Source organism: Parasteatoda tepidariorum, chromosome 8, assembly GCF_982258835.1.
Source record: "Parasteatoda tepidariorum strain Cologne lab strain chromosome 8, Ptep-v5.0, whole genome shotgun sequence".
Taxonomy (NCBI): domain Eukaryota; kingdom Metazoa; phylum Arthropoda; class Arachnida; order Araneae; family Theridiidae; genus Parasteatoda; species Parasteatoda tepidariorum.
Genome location: NC_141762.1, coordinates 99,606,017 through 99,626,080, shown reverse-complemented (window position 1 = coordinate 99,626,080; position 20,064 = coordinate 99,606,017). Strand labels below are relative to the sequence as shown.

General features: G+C 30.3%; 1 protein-coding gene across 1 annotated transcript; it reads right to left on the bottom strand.

Moving 5' to 3' along the window:
- Nucleotides 1–343: 343 nt before the first annotated feature.
- Nucleotides 344–20,039, bottom strand: LOC107440958 (arf-GAP domain and FG repeat-containing protein 2). Its single transcript, XM_016054061.4, has 8 exons — nt 19,117–20,039; nt 18,909–19,002; nt 14,314–14,538; nt 13,243–13,345; nt 10,736–10,789; nt 8,732–8,938; nt 2,429–2,697; nt 344–1,962 (listed from the first exon to the last, which is right to left on the bottom strand). The coding sequence occupies exons 1-8, from the start codon at nt 19,284–19,286 to the stop codon at nt 1,912–1,914; spliced, it is 1,173 nt and encodes a 390-aa protein (XP_015909547.1). The 5' UTR covers nt 19,287–20,039; the 3' UTR covers nt 344–1,911.
- Between the last annotated feature and the right edge of the window lie 25 nt (nt 20,040–20,064).

Sequence of the window (20,064 nt, the reverse complement as noted above, 5' to 3'; positions counted from 1 at the left end):
TTGGCAATATACAAGTCTATTTAATTATAATAAAGTTTTTGCTTAGCTTATTTCTTTTCTAACATCTATATTTCGTACATTCAATCAAGAAACATAAAATTCAGTGATTTGACCGCCTATGGTAGAAATAGGTATACATAAAGTGTTGGTATGTTTAGTGTTAACAATTATTATTCATTTTATTTAGTGTTAAATTTTATATATTTATCTTAATTTTCAGTATATATCATCTGACAGCTGGGGATTATCAGTATATTGGTAGATGTGATGTGTGCGTTTGGAGGTCTGTTGCATCTTTAACTTAAAGACAACAAAACAAATTATATAAATGAATCAAAACACATTGATCTAAAAGGAAAGTTCATTACAAAAGTTTTGATTTTTTTTTCATACAATGACAAAAGCTGAACAACATGCACAATAAAATTGTAAAAATTTCCTAAACATACTTAAAATAATTTCATTTTGTCAAGGATCAAAATTCATACTATTATTAATGCCATTCAATAAAATACTTCATTTTGATTAAAAGCAAAATTATTTGAAGTGCTTCTCACCAAATATATTCAATATTTCACATAAATAAAATTCGTTGGTTTATAACAGTACAAATTAACTTACAGAGTGCAAATATATTAAAGACTGCAGGAAAATTGCATTCTCAGACCAAGATTATTTTAAATTCCTTTTTTGGTAATACAGTCCTGAGCTCATCACTTTGAACTTACACTCACATAAGACAATGTTTTAAAATAATTTTATATTAATCACACTAGATTTTAAAAAATTCGCAGACCAGTAGAGACTATTTTAGTCAAATTCCATTAGCTACTACCAGCTTGAAGTGATTGACATAAAGTTTTGAAAACTATTATTATAGTTACAATTTATTTCTTTTAAGATAAAAAAAAAAAAAGATAGAGATGGAATGGTAAAACAACATTGAGCACATTATATAATATATTAGCTTAAAAATTCCACACTTTCAGATCTTTCTTTTAAAATAATTTTATATTAATGATACTAAATTTCAAAATTCACACATAAGTAGTGCTTATTTTAGTGAAATTCTATCAGCTACTACCAGCTTGAAGTATAGAGTGGCTTTGAGGAGAACTCCTCCAGACTGGAAGTTTGGGGCTGTCTGCTGCTATAGTAGCAAGCGAGAGCACATTTCTCATGGGGGTGAAATGGTGGAGAGAAGGTGTCGATTGGTTTTACTCAGGACGACCTACGCTATAAGACAAACTATTTATCCCACACCCCTATTCAAAGTGACCTTTCCCCGTAACCATAGTACCCGCTAGGACGCGAGACGGGTGGAGGAGTTCTCCTGAAAGCCACACTATAATCAACATAAAATTTTGAGAATTATTATTATCGTAACAATCTTTTTTTTACAGATAAAAAGACAAACAAAAAAAAAAGAAAAAAGAGATGGAATGGTAAAACAACATTGAACACATTGTATCGTAAATATATTAGCTTAAAAATTCCTTACTTTTAGATCCTTTGTTGTTCTTTCTTTTAAAATAATTTTATATTAATGATACTAAATTTAAAACTCGCAGACCAGTAGAGTTCATTATGGTGAAATTCCATCAGCTACTACCAGCTTGAAGTAATTTACATAAAATTTTGAAAATTATTATTATACTTTTTGTTGTTGTTATTTTTAAAGACAAAGAGACAAAAAAAGGAGATGGAATGGTACGAGAACATTGAACACATTGTATAGTAAATATATTAGCTTAAAAATTCCACACTTTCAGATCATTCTTTGTTCATAAATAGAATCTTCTCAACAACAAGTAATATTACAAAAAAGCATATAATAATGGCAAGCAAGATAAAAAGATCACAAACACTTGAGCATCACAGAAGAAAGAGTTATCATCGACCTGAGCATTATCATAGAAACGGATTCCGTGCAGAAGATGACTGACCCACTGATGTTCCATTCTAGAACAAAGAAAATAGATCATTTTGGTAACCAAGGTCAAGAAATATATCAGTAAAATTCATCTATCACAAATAGTAAGTTCATAATATCAGCATAGCTTTTGACTCTATTGAATTTGACTCTGATAAAATTTGACTCTACTCTAGGTTTAATCAAAATTCTCTCGGTTTTCGTACATTTTAGATAATTCCCTAAAATTGAGTAAGTTTCCTAATATTGACCCATTCTTGATCCTTCCTTTAGACCATTTTCGGTCTCTGATCACCTCATTCAAATATTGATAATCTCGTTTTAAATTTAATTACAAGTCAAATCACACAATTAAAGATTTTTAAACAACTGATCATGTTTGACTTATGTGAAACCTTTATCTGTGACACCGTGAGATTTATTCTTGACCTATAAATTTTCCAATAGGTAAGACCATACTGGCCATTTAAACAGTTATCAGGTAAAGATACATACCTCGAATGGATTGGCACTGGTTGTTGATCCAAATGACTGAGCCCATGGATTGTAATTATCAATGACTGCATTTTTACTAGAAAAGGAATCTGCACCCCAAGAAGAGGAAGGGGGCCAATAAACAGCTCCGATATTGCCATTGGGTAAGCTCGGGGGATTGGCAGAGCCATTTGTGGCTGTTTTACAAGGCTGCTGTGCTGCTGCTGCTGTTCCTGCTACCAACTGAAAAGGATTCTGTGGCGTCCAAGGTTGGAAAGGATTCTGAACACCTGCATAAAAGAGCAATACAAACACTATGCAACAGAAATGAGAGTGTAAGGGTCATGTAAAATTTTAATCAGGTATGATTTTTTTAAAAATCGTAAATGCCTGGCCAGACCTGTAGATTAAAGAGGGCCAAAAAACTGATATTTCTGATAACAGAGTTGCCACTCAAATCTGGAGAGAAAAAAAATTCCTTGTGCTTTCCCTGTACACGTTATACACAATATATTAAGAAGAAACAATAATAAGTGTGCTCTTGTGTGAGTTATATTGGGCTAACTATATTTATTAGTTTTAATTACTAGAACATACTTAAATAATGCTAAAGTAAATTAAATAGTTTAGTATAGCTGAAATATCATGGTTAAATATCTCATAGATTATGCTTTGAGTGATCGCCATTTTTTAAAAGACAAAAACTAACAAACAAAATTCCCTGTATTTTTCCAGTTGGTAAAGAAAAAAAAAGCAAATTTTCCCTGTGGAGTGGCAACCCTGGATAAGCAATTTTTAATAGGCGGAAAAAAAACTTGGCATTTTGAAATTTGATAAAGCAGTTTAAAAAAATTTTTCATATTTCTCATCTCACAATGTTTAACAGAACGCCACATTGCAGAAGAAAATTTTCCTTACAAATTCTTTCTCCTTCATTACTAATTTAAAATTTAGAGTGCAAATAAAGTGATTTCAGACAAACCTAGAGTAAGTCATGAAGTTTCAAATACTAAAAAGGAAGTTTTAAATATACAAATGAAAATAACTCAAGATTTTGCAATGGTGAAGTTCTCTTCACATAATTTGTTTCGTTTTTCTTTTCTCCAGCAATTGAAACTTCATGACTTATTCTAGGTTTGCTTGAACTTACTTTTTCTTTCGTTTAAATTAATAATGAAGGAGAAAGAGATTTTGAGATGAAAATTTTCTTTCACAGTATGGCGTCATTTCAAGAAAAATGTGAAATAGGTCAAATTTTAAAAAATGTTAATCCAATTATTAATAATATTAGTTGTAAGGTAAGCAGAGATTTTCTTTAAGTATATTTTATCTTATATCTGCCGTTGAACAGCTGACCCAATCTTCGGCTTACAACTACTAATGTTCAACTCTGTAGCCTTGTAATTTTGAACCAATCCAGAAGACAAGGATACTCCTGAATCAGTACCCCCAAAGGCATTGATTTGTTATGGAACATGAACTAGACAGATTTCACGTGCATCAGTCACCATTTACTACACGAGGAGTCTCCGGCCTACGGAGATCGAACCCACGAACTCTTGGACATGGGCCCAGTGCCCTACCAACCAGGCTAACCCGGCCTCCTTAAGCATATTTAGAAGGTGGACCCAGTCAGCCCTTAGACCCATACAAATGCAACCTTCTTGCCCTATTTGTAAAAATAAGCTGCTCTCCCCTAAAAGCAGTGCTTTTTCAGGAGAAGTTTGTTTTTTTAATAAGTCCAACGTAAGAACCTTCCTTCACACTACATGAAACCTGATCAGACAATAGATCTTTTCCAACTCATTTTACTTTCTGGAAAAAGGGGGAAAACAGTAGGAAATGGGAGAACACCAAGTGCAAAGCTTATCAATTTTCAACCCTACTAATATATCAAAATAAGGGAAGACTCTATGGGCATGCGCATGGCTTACTAATATTAGAGATAGGTCCAATTGCAGTGAGAAATTTGAGGCCCCAGTCGTGGTTGCAGGGAAAAAAGTTGTGAATCAAACAGGGTCGTCACTCTAATTTGGACGGGAAAAAAATTCCCTGCTTTTTCCCTGTAAATATTGTACACAATATATTAAGAGAAAACGCAAAATTACTGTGCTCTTGTGTGAGCTATATCGGACTAACTATACCCGCTTCAATTGCTAGAAAAACTTAAGAGAAAGAGCCAAAGGAACAGCTGAACATACTTAAAGCAAATAATGCTATAGTAAATGAAATAGTATAGTATAGCTGAATTATTATTCTTAAATATATCCCATAGATTACGTTTTAGTGGTAATCAATCCAGGGTCTAATTCTAGGAGATAAAAGAGCAACTTCTTGTTTTAAAAAATTGAACTGAAAAATTACTCCTATCAACTACTATAGTGATGCTGAAAAATTAAGGACTTTTAAAAACCTTACACCAAAATTAAGTCCTCTTAAGGGATCATATTTTTAAGGACTATTAAGGACCATGTATTATACACAATATATTAAGAGGAAACACAATTACTACTGCACTCTTGATAGAGCGTTTTTCTTCCAATGAGACGAACTGGGTCCAAATCCCAGTCGATACAAATTCTGCATCCGGCTTGCACCAACCACAGTGCAGATGTGAAATATCCTCAGTAGAAGAAGGATCATGGGTTAGAGTTCCCTTGCCAGTAGGCTAGCAATGGGAGGTTCTCCTGGTCTTCTTCTCCATGTAAGGCAAATGCGGGTTAGCTCCCTCAAAAAGTCCTCCACAAATGTACAATTCTCCCAATACTCGAACCAGGAGTTCCCTTGTCTTCTGGATAGGGTTCAAAATGACAAGGCTATGGAGTTGAACATTAGTAGTCGTAAACCCAAAAATTGGGTCAGCTGTACAACGACGGTTATAAAATAAAATTACTGCACTCTTGTGTAAGCTACATTAGGCTAACTACACTAATTTTAATAGCTGGAAAAACTTAGAGATAAAAAGAACAGCTGAACATACCGTATTTTTCGGCGAAAGCGCCGCTTCGTCACAAGCGCCGCACCTCGATAAAAATGAATTTTTAAAAAAAAAAGTTATAGTAAGCGCCGCAATGGCGCTGAACCGCGTATATCAGCATCTTTTCAGAAGAGACCTTTAAATTACCATTTAGAATATCTGTATAATAAAAAATTAAATTTTTTTATGCATTTCATAAAATAAAGTTTTAATTTCTAAATTATAATAAAAAATTTCTTTTTCAGCAAAAAAAAGCAAAAAAAAAGTTTTCTCTTTCAGCAAAAAAAAAAAAGAAAACAACAAAACTATATAAAATAAAGTTGTTCTTACTAGTTGGCACCGTGCCAAAAAACAGAAGAACAGCAAAAAGAATACTTATATGTTCAGTAGCTGAATTAAGGCTGAACTGATTGCAGGAATCCGTAAAACAATGCAATAAGAAAAATAAAATAAAAATTTATTAAAAGAAAGATTTTAAAATAAAAAGATTTTAAAATTTATTACCGTTAACAATTTGAGGAAAAACTAATACATAATAACGAAACAGCTAATAATAACGAAATAACTAATAATAACAAGAATAAGAAATAACTAAGCAGGCCCCAGAAAAATTCTGAAGAAATGAGCGAACGGGAAAAAAGTTTCACTTTCACAATCTTTCAGGGTGGAATTTTAGTGAGTAGAATGCCCTCTCCTTCAATGGAAATAACCCAATGTGACTCAATATTTAAAAGGGGTTGGGGAAAAGAAAAGGGTATGGGACCCCTAATCCAGCATTCCAAAATTTGGCACTTAATCTGATCTAATCTTTTTTTTAAATTTTTTTTTAAAGAAATTTATATTGATAAGACAAAAAAAATCAGCTATATTCTTTTTATTTGGAATTTTATTCTGTTGAAGTAACTTACTTTATTTTATCTTTTAAAAATAAAAAAGAAGCTTGAAAAAAAAAATCTGTGTCAAAAGAAACATCTGTTTCTTAAGCAGTTTAAAATAAAGTGAGAAGTAAAAACACTTGCATTTCCAATGAACAAAATAAAGAAATGGAAGTTGGAAAAAAACTGATCAATCAATCTTGACAGCTGTGCTTTACCCCCAAATTTCCCTCTTCTGTTTGACCATAAATTGGCCACACCCAGTTGACATTGAAACTACCACGTGGACAACAAAATGAATTCTATCCCTTTTGCGGTTTTTTATTCGATTCATTAATTTTTTTTTTATTTTGACGCTTTTTATTTTTTCTTGTTAATTGTTGCTCGCTTGTTTTTTTTTTTTTTATCGTTATTAGTTTTTAGCTTGTTTTTTGTTGATATTCATTGTTAGTTTCTTAGCATTAATTGTTTAAAAAAAAAATTTTTTTTGTAGTTCCCTGTTACCTTTTTTTTTTCTTCTTGCGAGGTAAGCGTCTTTCGTTAAAACAAAATGTTATCTAAAAGAAAAAACGAGAACTGTGATCTCGCTCTAAAGAAGAAACGATTATTCGCACTTCATAGGATTCTGATTATTTCTTCTTGATTATATTATATAGATTATTATTTTGATTAGTAAAATTTCTCTTAAGATGGGCCAGTTTTAAATTCACCCCACTCCATCATAATCTACGATCGAAACTTGACTAAATTTATTGGTTTTTCTGAAATTAACAGTGGAATTGAATTATAGTAATATTTGGGGGCCATATTGGAATTTTGCGAAAGAGATCCGAAGTTCGGCATTTCGCCAGTCCCGCGAGTGTCGGGTTTAGGGTCCTATTCTTCCTTTTCTGGACGCTTAAATTACTATTGCCAAGGCGCTAAATAGATTTCTAGATTGCGATTTTTCCTTAAGCTGGGGGTGGATACAAGATGCATACCTTTTAAATTTTCTCCTTATGCGATGTTTTTTTTTAAATTATTATTTCGTTTATTTATTTTCTTACAGGCTGCTGCCGAAAGTTTGCAAGAATTGGCGATGTTCTGCAGCAGATCGCAATACGGGCGAATATTTCGTCGACTTCGTTATTAATTTTTTTTAATAGTCTTTCTCTCAGAAAATTATTTCATCTTAAATAACTTTCCTTGACACATTTTTTTGCTACAAAAAAATATTTCGTCGGAAGCGCCGCATGTAGGAAAAAAACAACTTTTTTTTCGATAGCGCCGCGGCTCTTCCGCCGAAAAATACGGTACTTAAAAAATGCTATAGTAAATGAAATAGTTTAGTTAACAATCATTTTAATCTTTAACCAAATCGCTGAATGGGGTAAAAATAAATTTCTTTCCTCCACCTTATAACAGCTAATTTTGCTCCCATGTTTGATAGTTAAGAAAAACATCTTGTTTTGGAAGTGTATTCAAAAGTTGCAAAAATAATAAGCGCTTGTTATAGGGAAAGGACAGAAATGCAAGTAAACAAAAAATATACAATCTATGGTATTGAAAGACGTAATACAAATAAGGAAATATAAGTGCATAAAAGGTCTGGAAAAATTATTTCGTTTTATTTTATGCAATATTAATATGTTTATTCAAATAAACAGAATTTGTGTGGAGAAACAAATTGTGTAATATGGAATTAGTCTTGTTTTTGTTAAATATTTGTTTGCCAGCTTTTGCCCTATGTTTTTCACAAAGAACGATTTAGAAATTTCATTGACCATAGCAATATTCATTTCAGTAAATCTCCTGTTTAGGAAGGAAGTTAACTAAAATTTTCATTCATTTGTAATTTTATTGCATTTTATTATACTTATTAATTTATCATTCAAAAACCACCTTATTTGACATTTAAACTACTTTCTTGTGATTTTGTGATTAACTTTTACTTCTCTATTTTTTTTTCACTCAACTAACACATTATCAGTTTTGAAGTACTAATTGCTGTTTAAATGTAAGTTAAAAATAATTTAAAAATAATATTATATTTTAAAATAAATTTTGAACAAATTATTTACATTATTATTTATAAACATATAAAAAAATTTACAAAAAAAAAAAAAATACTTTTACTACTACTACTAATAATAATAATTTGTGTTGCAACAACAAACCCTTATTATCATGAAATTATTCTGAAAATTTACTTGAGAATTACCCGGGTTACTTTCTTGTGATTTTGCTAATAACTTTTGCTTCTATATTTATTTTTCTCAACTAATACATTGGTGTTTAAATGTAAGTTAAAAATTATTTTAAAAAAATATTATGTTTTAAAATAAATTTTAAACAAATTATTTACATTATCATGTATGAACATTTTAAAACATTTACAAAATAAATAAATACAATTACTACTACTTCTAATAATAATAATAATTTGCGTTGCTTCATCAAACCCTTACTATAATTAAATTAACCGAAAATTACCAGTTGCAAATACAGCAGGAGGCACTGTAGGTGTTGCCCAAAAGGGAGTGGACGCAGAAGTGTTTGGTGGATCAGCCTGTTGATGAAGCTGATTGTCCAAATCAGCCAGAGCTGCATACCGATCAGGAGGTGGAGGGGCAGGTTTCTTGTGGCTATTAGAAGAGGAGGCATTTGTCACAGGCAACTGTGAAGATAATTCTGCAGAACCTACAAATAAATCCAACATGCTTCTTAAAAGTAAATGTATTATAATACACAAACATGGTACATCTCACTATTTAAAAGAAAACTATTACCATCATAAAACAGCCCATAAAATTCTAACCTTTAACAAAAGAGAAAATACAATCGAAATATCATATCGAATTACGATACTAGCTGCATAAATTGAGCGCGCCAAAAAGTGATTATCTAAATGCGTGATTCAAATTTTACATGTAAATTTTTTAGAAAAAAACATTTGTTTACTTTTAAAAAGAAAAATCCCTCTGCAAAAACTAATAATCCATCATGAACCCTTATAAGTTTTTGATAAGTAACCATCACCCCAATGCAGGAATTTGGGCTCATTTATGATGGTCCAACATAAGAATAGCAACTTGTTTGAATGGTTTGTGTTCATGTTGAACAGTAAGAAATTTCCATCATAGTTTCTTTGATATCAAATGTTGGAACGACCATGAACCACCATCACCCAAATGTAGGAATTCGGATTGATTTATGAGGGTCTAACATAAAAAAACCCAAATTGGTATATTCCTGCTGAACCAACAAGAATTCCCATTAAAAAATCATGAAAATGTATAGTTGGTTCAGAAGAATCAAACTTCTCTTGATAATTAACCATCATAGATTTAAAGTAGCATTTTCACACATGGAATGATGGAGGTTTGATGGCATATCAAAAATCATGAACGCAATGAGTGGAAAATGCTGGGCTATTAAAAATTTTGAATTGGGAACTAAATAAGTGTTGCCTTTTGGACAATCCCAATATAAATGCATTGGTTGTATCTATAACTGATTCAGGAAGCGTAGCCAAATCTTTCAACAAAAAATAAGCACTCGAAACATATTTTTAAGTACTATATTCATGAACAAAATTCAAAATATTTTTTTAAAGACTTTACATGATCAAGATAAAATAACTAGTTTCTGACAACTCTTTTATTGATTATATTAGTCATTATAAAATGAACAAGAGATTTTTCAGTTTGATACCAGGGGGTAGAAAATGAAGCCTGAAATTAAGAATATCTTGCAAAATGCAGCAGAGTTGCACATGAGAGTGCAATAATCTCATTTAACCCAGCTCACTAGATGCACATGCGGACTCGCAAGTATCTCATCAACCATGTAAAATGAAAGGCGCTTTCATATGCTATGGAAAAATATAAATAAAAATCATCGTTAAATCAAAAATAAGCATTTTTTAAAAACGCTACACACCATGTGATTGATGGATTTTCAGAAGATAGTTAAATTAAATTGTAAGTTAAGTTAAATTATATTATACATAAGTTAAATTAAATTGGGACATCAGTTTAGACATATCAATTAATATTAAGTAATCTTTCATTGGATTGAATTGCTTCACAGTTTATCTGTATTACAAAAAGGGAAAGTTTCAAAACTATACAAATTATGACACTTATTTGGAAACTAAAACAACAATGCATATTTTGAAAAGCCAGATAATAAGACCTTTGTAATTATAAATAAATTACGATTCATTGAAATAAATTTATTTCCAATGCACAGCCTTTGAGATAGTACTGAAATAAAAAGTTAAAAATATAATAATAAAGAAAGGAAGCATCCAGATAAAGCTGAGTTTAGTTTAATATGGTTCACATACTCAACTTGCATTAATTGTAATTATGAAATAGGTTTGAGCAACTTTTGTCCCAAATGAATATTTAAAACTCTTTATTCTAAGCTCTAATTACACCAAACATATACATATAATCATTTACCCCAAAATAATGAATAAATAAACTCTACCTGTATTACCAAAGGCACTACTGAAATCAGCAAATGAAGCACCATCACCATTTTCTGAAAATATATCATCACTTTTATTCATAAACAATGATAGAAAAAGCTATTACAGATAATTTTAAAATGCAACAAACAGATTTCATGAAATTTTCTAGCGAGATAATTTTTTACTAAATGTTTAAAATAAAATTTATGTGCCTGAAGCATTTCTGACATAATTAAACAAAAAGGTAACTAGATAAATTCTTATTTTTGAATTTAAAACTAGTTTTCCTATCATAAAACTTTAGTAAATTTTAAATAACTATTCCGCCTATAGAAACTCATTGACCCTAAATATCCTATCATAAGGCTTACAATTATTTCTTCAAAAGAAAGCCATTAGGAGATCTCTTACGACAATATTTTGCAAAGTAATTTGTGAGTCTCATCGCCATAATAAGAAATTTGCTAATAACAACTTTGCAATGTTCAGGGGTGATTAGGACACAAAGTGAAAAATCCTGAAAATTTTATTTGCAAAAACTCTGCAACAAGATATCAATTTATATTCTATTCATATTTTACATAATTTTTTGAACTAAGATTTAAAATTAAACTACCAACTAATAAAGTATATGATACTTTTAGAGTAATTTATTTACAAAAAAACTAGCTCTTGCAAGAATCGCGATATTGTATTTTAAGACCGCGAAAATAAAATTGCGATATTGTGTCCTAAAATCTTGGGAATATGAATCGAGATATTGTATTTTAAAATCGTGTGGATATGAATTGCGATTATGTGTTTTAAATTGTGCGAATATGAATCGCGATATTGGATTTAAGAACGAGAAAATACAAATTGCAAATTCGGTTTTTTGAAACGCCTAAATATGAATCGAAAGACATGATCTTTAGATTGTTATAATGGATTTTTAAATCACGTGAATACGAATTCCAACATACTAAATAATAAAATCGAAGTTTGTTAGTAACGTAGAAAATTGCTATTGCTGAATATTTATAAGTGGGACGCAAAAATCTGTTGAACATTTATAATTGGTACATAGAAAATAGTAACTGAAAGGGAAATAAAATTTTAATTAAAAAAAATTCTTGTTTTAAGTAGGTAGTGAAATTTGACCTATTATTGATTTAAAAGTGATCTGTGGTACCAATCTAAAATTCCAGGAATTTATGAAATGCGTCCTTTTGTAAACGAGGATAAGTCTTTTTTAAAGTATTTATAAAAAGTGCCTTTTGAAACTTACAGAAATTTCGATACAAGACTTAAATTTTTGAAGAGAAAACAATATTTTCTTACACCTATCTTTCCTAAGTATATCATACGTTTCTATCAATTGTAGAAGGAAACTACTTATGAGGGAAAATACGTTCTCCAGATATTTATCTAAGCAACTTATCACTCAATCACAAATAAACAAATAAAAACTCTTACATACCCTGAGATAAAAATTAAAATTTTGTTGAAATTTATAAGCACAAAAAACACAATTACATAAATTTTGAATTCTACCTTACTTTATTTCTTTTATATGTTTCTTCTTTCATTTTTTACTTTATCTTCCTTAAGTTATCAAATATTGTGTAAATTATACATTTGCATTGTCAAAGATTACTTTTGCAATTAATTTTACATAAATTAGACAAATGACTGCTGAAAGAAAATATCTGATATTTTTTTCTCATATTTTTTTAAATACTTAGTTTTTCTTCTTTTTTTCACATAGAAGATAAAATACTCATATTTATGCACATAAGTAATAATTAAAATTTTTAAGAGCAAATTTTTTTTTCCTATCTAATAATTTTTTTCAACTCAACACAAAAAGAACATATTTAGTGAAAAAAAATAATAAATTTCTCACTTTGCAAGTAGTCATTGCATAAAAAAACAAAAGATTTTAAAAATTGTAAAATTTTAGGATACAGCCGAAAAATGATTGATGATTAAAAAAAATGAGTCTATTTAGAACAAAACCACATGAACAACGAAATCACATTGAAATAAATCTATGTGTTGTGAGATTCATGTTATAATAAATAATATAAAAAAATATTGAGATTTTTGAAAAATATGCGCAAATAACATAGCATTAAAGATGTAGAGATTTTACAACTAAGCAAAAATCAGTAGTGATAACTGCAACAAATCGTAGTTACGCAGGTGCACAATTCCCATATCTACAGGGGTGTCTCTAGGTTTTTCTGAGAGGTACCCATTTTGTGAAATTTAAAAATTATATTAAAAAATCAACACAAAAATATGGATTTATCGTTTCATACGGGATACAAAAATAACATTTTTAGATAAAGTATTTTGTGAAACTACTGTTTTTCCTAAAGTTAAATTTGAGAAGGTACCGCTAGACGGTAGTAAATTTGGCCTGGTCAGACCCTTGATCCAGTAATATCAGGATTTAAAAAAAACAATAAATGCCAAGAAACATTGCACGGATTTAGTGCAAATATAGTGTGTCAAGAAGTAATTGCTGAAATGTGTGTACCTTTCCTAATTTCTTGAAATGGATCTTTGGTAAAAGCCTTGACTGCATTTGGGACGGCATTGCTAATATCTCCAGCAGAGAATGCTTGAGAGACTCCTGGTCTCTAAAAATCAAATCAAGTGAATTAATAAAGCAAAACAACATTATTTGCGCACAATCTCTTATCTCAGGTGGGTTAAGCTTAATTTTTAGAATAAAAATGCCTTAGATTCTCCGAAACAAAAGGAAACAACAATATCATATTCTTTTGAGAAACAAACAAAAAATGGTTCTGGCATCAGTTAATATGAAGAAAATTATATATACATATGCACACAAACATCAAGCACAAACAATTTTACACACGAAATCAACAAAATAAAAATATTCTTTTCAAGCTTAGTTTTATAAGTATGCTAAAATGTAACCAGGGCTGATTGTGACACGAATGGAAAAACCCTGAAAATTTTATGTGCAAATAATTGATATCAATTCATATACCATACATATTTTATATTTAACATAATTTTATTTAACTAACGTTTATAATTAAATTATCTACTTATGAAAAATATCACACCTTTTAACTAGTTTAAGAACAAGCCTTTTTACTGGAATCACAGTATTGAATTTTAAAAATGTGAAAATACAAATTCAATAGAGAATATTTATATTGCGTAATTACGAATCACGATGCGTAGTTTTTAAATCACGTATAAATATGAAAAACGATCTTTGATATGATAAACACGAGTTACGACATTGGATTTTAAACTTACATGAAAAAGAAACCGTGAAAATAAGCATCACAAGGCATAAGTTTTAAATCAGGTAAATACAAAAACCGGTGTTTGATATTATAATCGCATGAATATGAATCGCGATATTAGCAAGTTCCAAATATTCAAAATAGCGCCAAAACAAAATAATCAAATTGGCAGGAAGAATCATACGTATGTATAAATTTCGTTAAGTGGATTTAACAGAACATTTCATCGAATTATAAGATTTTGATACTTGAACCAGTAATCTTATGATACACAGAATTCTGCTATTCCCATCATTACACTTTTTTATAAATAAAATTCAAACCTGAATCTGCATGTTTGGCATCACTGTTTGACTTCTTGGAACAGAAGAATTACTTGGAGCAGCTGGTGCACGTGGTTTCATTTTTTTAATTGCTTCTCTTGGATCAACATAAAATTTTTTTTCCTCGTACTTCAATGTCATAAAATCCTTTCGTTTGTCTGGACTAGAGAGATCAATGTTCTCATTTTTAGCCTCGTATTTTCCAAGCCATATATGTGTGCAGTACTGTAATGAAAAAGAGTATCAAATTAATAATAAAATAAAGGTATTAATAGGTATAGGCAATAAAATATAATTATTTTCCTGTTTTAATTTTGTATATCATCACATTAAAAGAATAGAAAATAATGAAATCCATAGAAGTAACAACCATAAAAAAAAAAAGAAAAAAAGGTAGGATAGAGAGCGAAATCACACCAATCTGACTCTTCAAAAAGGGGTTACTAAATGTGTTTTCTTTTTGAGATTCAGTTGTAATAAATAATATTGTATTAAAAATATAGGATTTGAAAAACTAAGTGGAAATCAAGATTAATTACTGAATAAAAAAATAGAACAAAAATTTCTGTACAAAAGAAAACCAAATTTTTTACATCATTATTCTTTATTTTTCATTACTCTCATATGAGAACAATGAAATTTTTTTTCCCACTCCATTGAGCAAGAAAGACATCTTTTGAATATAGTTCTGAAGAAAAGAGAAAATCTTTGAAAAATTCCTGCAGAAAAGAAAACCAAATTTTTTACTCCCCAAAGGAAAAATCTTTCTGCAAGAATTATGTATCATTCTGCGACAATGCTGCCGTGTTGCTGCGATTCTGTCATGGGGATGTGCACCATTACACAAATTATGTAATTGTAAAGTTTGATCATTTTTTTTATAAGTTTATCTACCATATTAAGCTTTTAGACCCTTAAATGATTAAACTGTAAGTTATTAATTTAAAATTATTACCTATAGCTCAGTTAAATTTATTAATATCCAGTTTTCTATTCTAATTTATACATTGATAAGCTTATTATTTTTAATTAAATTTACAACATCAAGTTTTAATGAAATATTTATATAAATTGAAATATCTTGTAATTTAGTAATGTAAAGGTTAATATAAAACAGTTCATGATTTATCAAAGAAAAGTTTTAATAGATTGGTGCAGTTATTTACATTTAAAAATAATAATAATTAGGTAAACTATGAAATAAAAATTAGTTCTCTGCTTATATATATTAAAAATTAAGAGAAAGTAATATTATACAGATATAATATTAGAGCAGAGTTACCATATCCAGTTAAGTAGGTATAAAAGACATTTAGTGCAAAGAAAATTTGGTTTAGATTTATTTTTACTGAACTGTCTGATTTATTAGCTGCATTTTCAATTAGTATAATATTGTCTGGCTATAATTTCAATATTAAATTTCAGTGTTCTCAACAATTAGTACAGGGTTGCCACAAAAAAAATGAACAAAATAGTTGTTTTCAGTAACCTAAAGCATGAAAATAGTTGGTTAAAAAATTTCCTAATAAATTTTTTCAATAATATGACTAAATGACTTACTATTATAATAATAAATAATACTAGGAGGCTTCACCCCCTGCTCGCTGGCGCTCACCAACCCTCAGAACTGCTTTCGCAGTTCATTTCGGATTGCTTTGCAATCCAATGCTCGCTTTACTCGCTCATTGGATACATTCTTAACGTCTAGCTTTTGTATACTTTTTTGAACACTGAAGTTCCGAAAACTTTTCACTGTAGAAGATTCTAAACCTGTGCATTTCAATATTAATTTGAAATTGCAAACAATTCACATACTTTTCTTAATCACACTATTCTAAATTTCAGTTGTTGAGAAAAGTGACTGTTGAAAGTTTTTTTTTAAAGTCTTACCCACCAGAGGGCTAAAACCATGTGTTGTAAAAACACTATGAAATAGTACTGAACATCGGATGTAAAGCATCGGCTTTGATGAAGATAATTTTGTGAGAAATTTTTTGATAATTCGATGAGAATTCACCCGATTAGACATATGATTCTCACTACGTGCTCTTGCGCGCCGAAGCCTATCAATTAAAACGTATTAGAGTTTTATATAATATAGATTAGCCATATGATGCTCACTACATGCTCTTGCGGGCCAAAGTCCATTAATTAAAAATGAAAACTGTTGCCAATGCGAGAAAAGAAATATCATCGGTTTTATTGATACATACATATTAGTGTTTTATATAATACAGATGACTGAATGACAAATACCATGATCTATTTAGACAAGTTGGTAGCAAATATGATAATAATTTTTATGCAAACATTAGTGATTTAGCTCTAAAGTTTTACATAAAAAAAATAATAAGCATGTTTGCAGAAAATTAAATACTTTTAATTACTTGAGTTCATTAAAAAAAAACCTTTTTCATTAAAAAAAAAAGAACATACTTTCTCTAAAAAATTTTCATTTTTATCAATAATTGATTTATCAAATAAATAGTATACAGATATATTATAAAAAGTGATTACTCAAATACGAAATACATGCATCGTAATATCTTATTAAAATTTGTTTTTTAAAAATATCATGCAGAATTTTGTAACAATAACCTTTGAAAAGGCGATTGAGAAACAAAATAGACCTACAACAAAATATGTGTTAATTGAAATTGATATGTGTATTGTAAAGTGATAGCTCAAATATGCAATACAAAATTTTTTATTTTCTTTAATTGTGTTCAGAAAATCCCGGGAAGCCACAGGCAGTTAACCCATTCCATGGTACTAAAAAACATCCCTAGGAGTACAGAAAAGTTTCCTTTACTTAAAAACAGTTGCTTTTTCAGCCTTTTCTGGCAAAAAAAGTTGACAGTCGCCTCAGGCCGAAAATAGTTGCAAATAGTCATATTTTAGTTGCCCTGTTAGTAACCACATAGGCATAATGAGATACTTAACATTAAAATATGTTCAAAATAGTTCAATAAATTAATGATATTTTAAATAGATTTATTTCCTCACATTACAAAAGCAACTAAATCAAATTATATAATAACCTGTGAAAAAGTAAGATATGAAGTGAACTATACAGTTATTTTTTTATTTTTAATTTGTGCACACAAAATAGTTGGTCATAAGGACTGTGTGCATTTCAGAGTTTTCTCTGGCAATAGCATTAGTTCGTATTGATAAATGAGAAGCTAAGATGTGTATTGTACTAATATATTTTTAAAATTTAATTTACATTATACTTATATTAGTCAATATATTAGTCCTCCAAATAAAATTTATCACATTAATTAAATAAATAAACCCAAGAAACTGAAGCTATAAAATATTACTTTATTAAAAAACTTCATTTGCTTCAAAAATATACAGACGTAAATTAAAGTAGACATATTATAAGTGCTCAGAAATAGGCACCCATGTTCAAAACTAAGCAGGTGTGAATGAGGAGAAATAAAAGTGATTTGAAATATAAAACGTTAAGTTGAACCTTTTCTAAGTTTAATTAGTTTTATTAATTAGTTCAATTTTTTAGTCCTAAAAAATTTAAGTTTGTTGAATGAAAAATGTTGAATATAATTTCAAGAAAAAAACAAAGATGACTTAGAACTCCAGAAGAGTTAGAAAAAATAGGAAGAATGTGAATCAAAATGATAAGGTGCATACATTTTAGAATTTAAAATATTCCCGTTTTCATATTATGGTCTTAACTAGGACACATGATTTTGCTACGATAAATGCGGATATTTTTACTGAAGACTATTCCCGTATTGGTATGCGTTTGCGTCTACTACCTTTAACAAGGTGCTAAAGGGTTCTTTAGCTTTCAATACTTAAAAAAATAAAATGTTTGTAGTGCGTCTACCCCTACAAAATTACAATTTCATTTCTCTAGTATATGAGACATGTTAACTCGACTCCATGTTGGGGTACCTTTTCATTAAAGAAGGTTTACATTGTCGATAACTACTATCCCCACATTGTTGACCTTCGATTGTGATTTGAACACTTCCATCTTGAAAGAAACAGAGAAACCCCACTTCGATATGAACACGCCTATCTTGACAGAAATTCCCACTTCCATCTGTACACGCCTACTTTGATAGATGGTCCATATTGAACAGTTGACTTGCTACATGTGACGGTGTCGTTATCCACCTCTTCGCGCTGTTGCTAATTAGTCTATATCACACACAACGCATACATCCGACTGCTAAAGGCAACACAGCAGTGACCATGAGAGTGAACTTAATACAGCTCTCCCAGCTTCTCACAAAACAGCATTGAATCAACTAGTGGTATCCCTGTATTGAATTCTATCACAGATATAATTCTGGCGGGAGAGTACTGTCACTACAAAATTTCAATGCACTAGTATATAAGACATGTTAACTCGATTCTATAGCGGGGGTAACTTTTCATAGATGAAAGTTGACATTGTTGATAGCAACTCTCCCCACAAAACCTTCAAGAGAGAATTAGTAATCTATATAATTGAAATGTTAACAAAAAATGTATACAAGGACATAAGTAGCAGATTTATTCGGGGAACAGATGTCAAACATTTGCAATGATTCAGTCAGAAAAAATTAAGTAACACTTACCTCATTTCCTCTGCTTTTAATGCGGTCCATTTCTACCTCCGTGAATGAACATACTGTTAATGATTTAACGCGATGAGGAGGATTTAAACCACGTCTGCAAACAATAAGACAAAATTAGCACAATGGCTAACAAATTATTCTAGAAGTGACTTTCGGAAACATTTTGAGAAAAAAATATTATTTGAATGAAAATAACAAGAAAACTTACAAAAGTCCACCACAGGAAGAACATACGAAAGAACCAATCGTAACATTAACATAAGTAGGTCCTCTTTGCCCACAATCAAAGCAAAATTTATTTGACGGCAATGCAGCCAATTCTCTTAAAAGCTTCATATCTATTTCATCTCTAGTTTTTTCTTTTGGAGGACCCGACATTTTATTAACCTGCAAAGTTCGCCGTTCCTATTTAATTTTTATTTGACAGCTCTTAATACATTAATCTCGCTCCCAAATTCACATATTTATTTGGATGTTGCTTAGCAGCCACGACTAATGATTAAATTTATAAATTTTTCTAGCTAATTTTATCATCGTTATCGCTTAATCGTTGGTCATGTTTACAAGATTTGGCCACAGCAGCTTTTTTAGCGTTGACTAGTGTCTCTACGTAGAACTAACTGATCAAATGCGCTTGCGCAAAGCTGAAATTTTTTGACGCCTCTGCCAATTGTAAATAACAACAAACTGCCAAATGTTGCAAACCTATGACCTCATAGCTGGCTGCGAAATTTTCAGCTTTTGATGAAGTAAGTTTCCCTAAGCTAAGAACTCTTCCCGGCACAAAGTCTGAGGCCAGAGTCTTGTGCTATGGAAACAAGAATGTCATGTTTCAGAGAGGGTAGCTCCCTTCTAGGACTAACACAATAGACCGAGAACGAGATTTCCGCCGACCATTTCAAAACAGTGACGGCAAGTTGGCGACGAGTTCCGTTTGGTTTGCACCATGGAAAGAAATTTTAGCGTTTCTGGCGTAGGGAACCAGTTTTCCCCTCATTATTACGTTTACATCTCTTCCTTCTCATTGGTTCAAATTCCCTGACTACTCCTTGGAACTTATCGGTTAAGATCTTGGCCACCAAAAATACTAGTCTTTGTATGCCAAGCACGGACACATTCTCAATCGGCAGTAAAGATCCTGCAGCGCTACCTTGTG

What these genes read in the sequence shown, in the direction of transcription:
- LOC107440958 (XM_016054061.4), bottom strand. Translation starts at nt 19,286, where the DNA reads ATGTCGGGTCCTCCAAAAGAAAAAACTAGAGATGAAATAGATATGAAG. An exon ending in TTAAAAGCAGAGGAAATGAG is followed by an intron (nt 14,539 to 18,908) that starts GTAAGTGTTACT and finishes TTTTCATTACAG; the next exon opens with TACTGCACACATATATGGCT. An exon ending in ATTTCAAGAAATTAGGAAAG is followed by an intron (nt 10,790 to 13,242) that starts GTACACACATTT and finishes ATATATTTTCAG; the next exon opens with AAAATGGTGATGGTGCTTCA.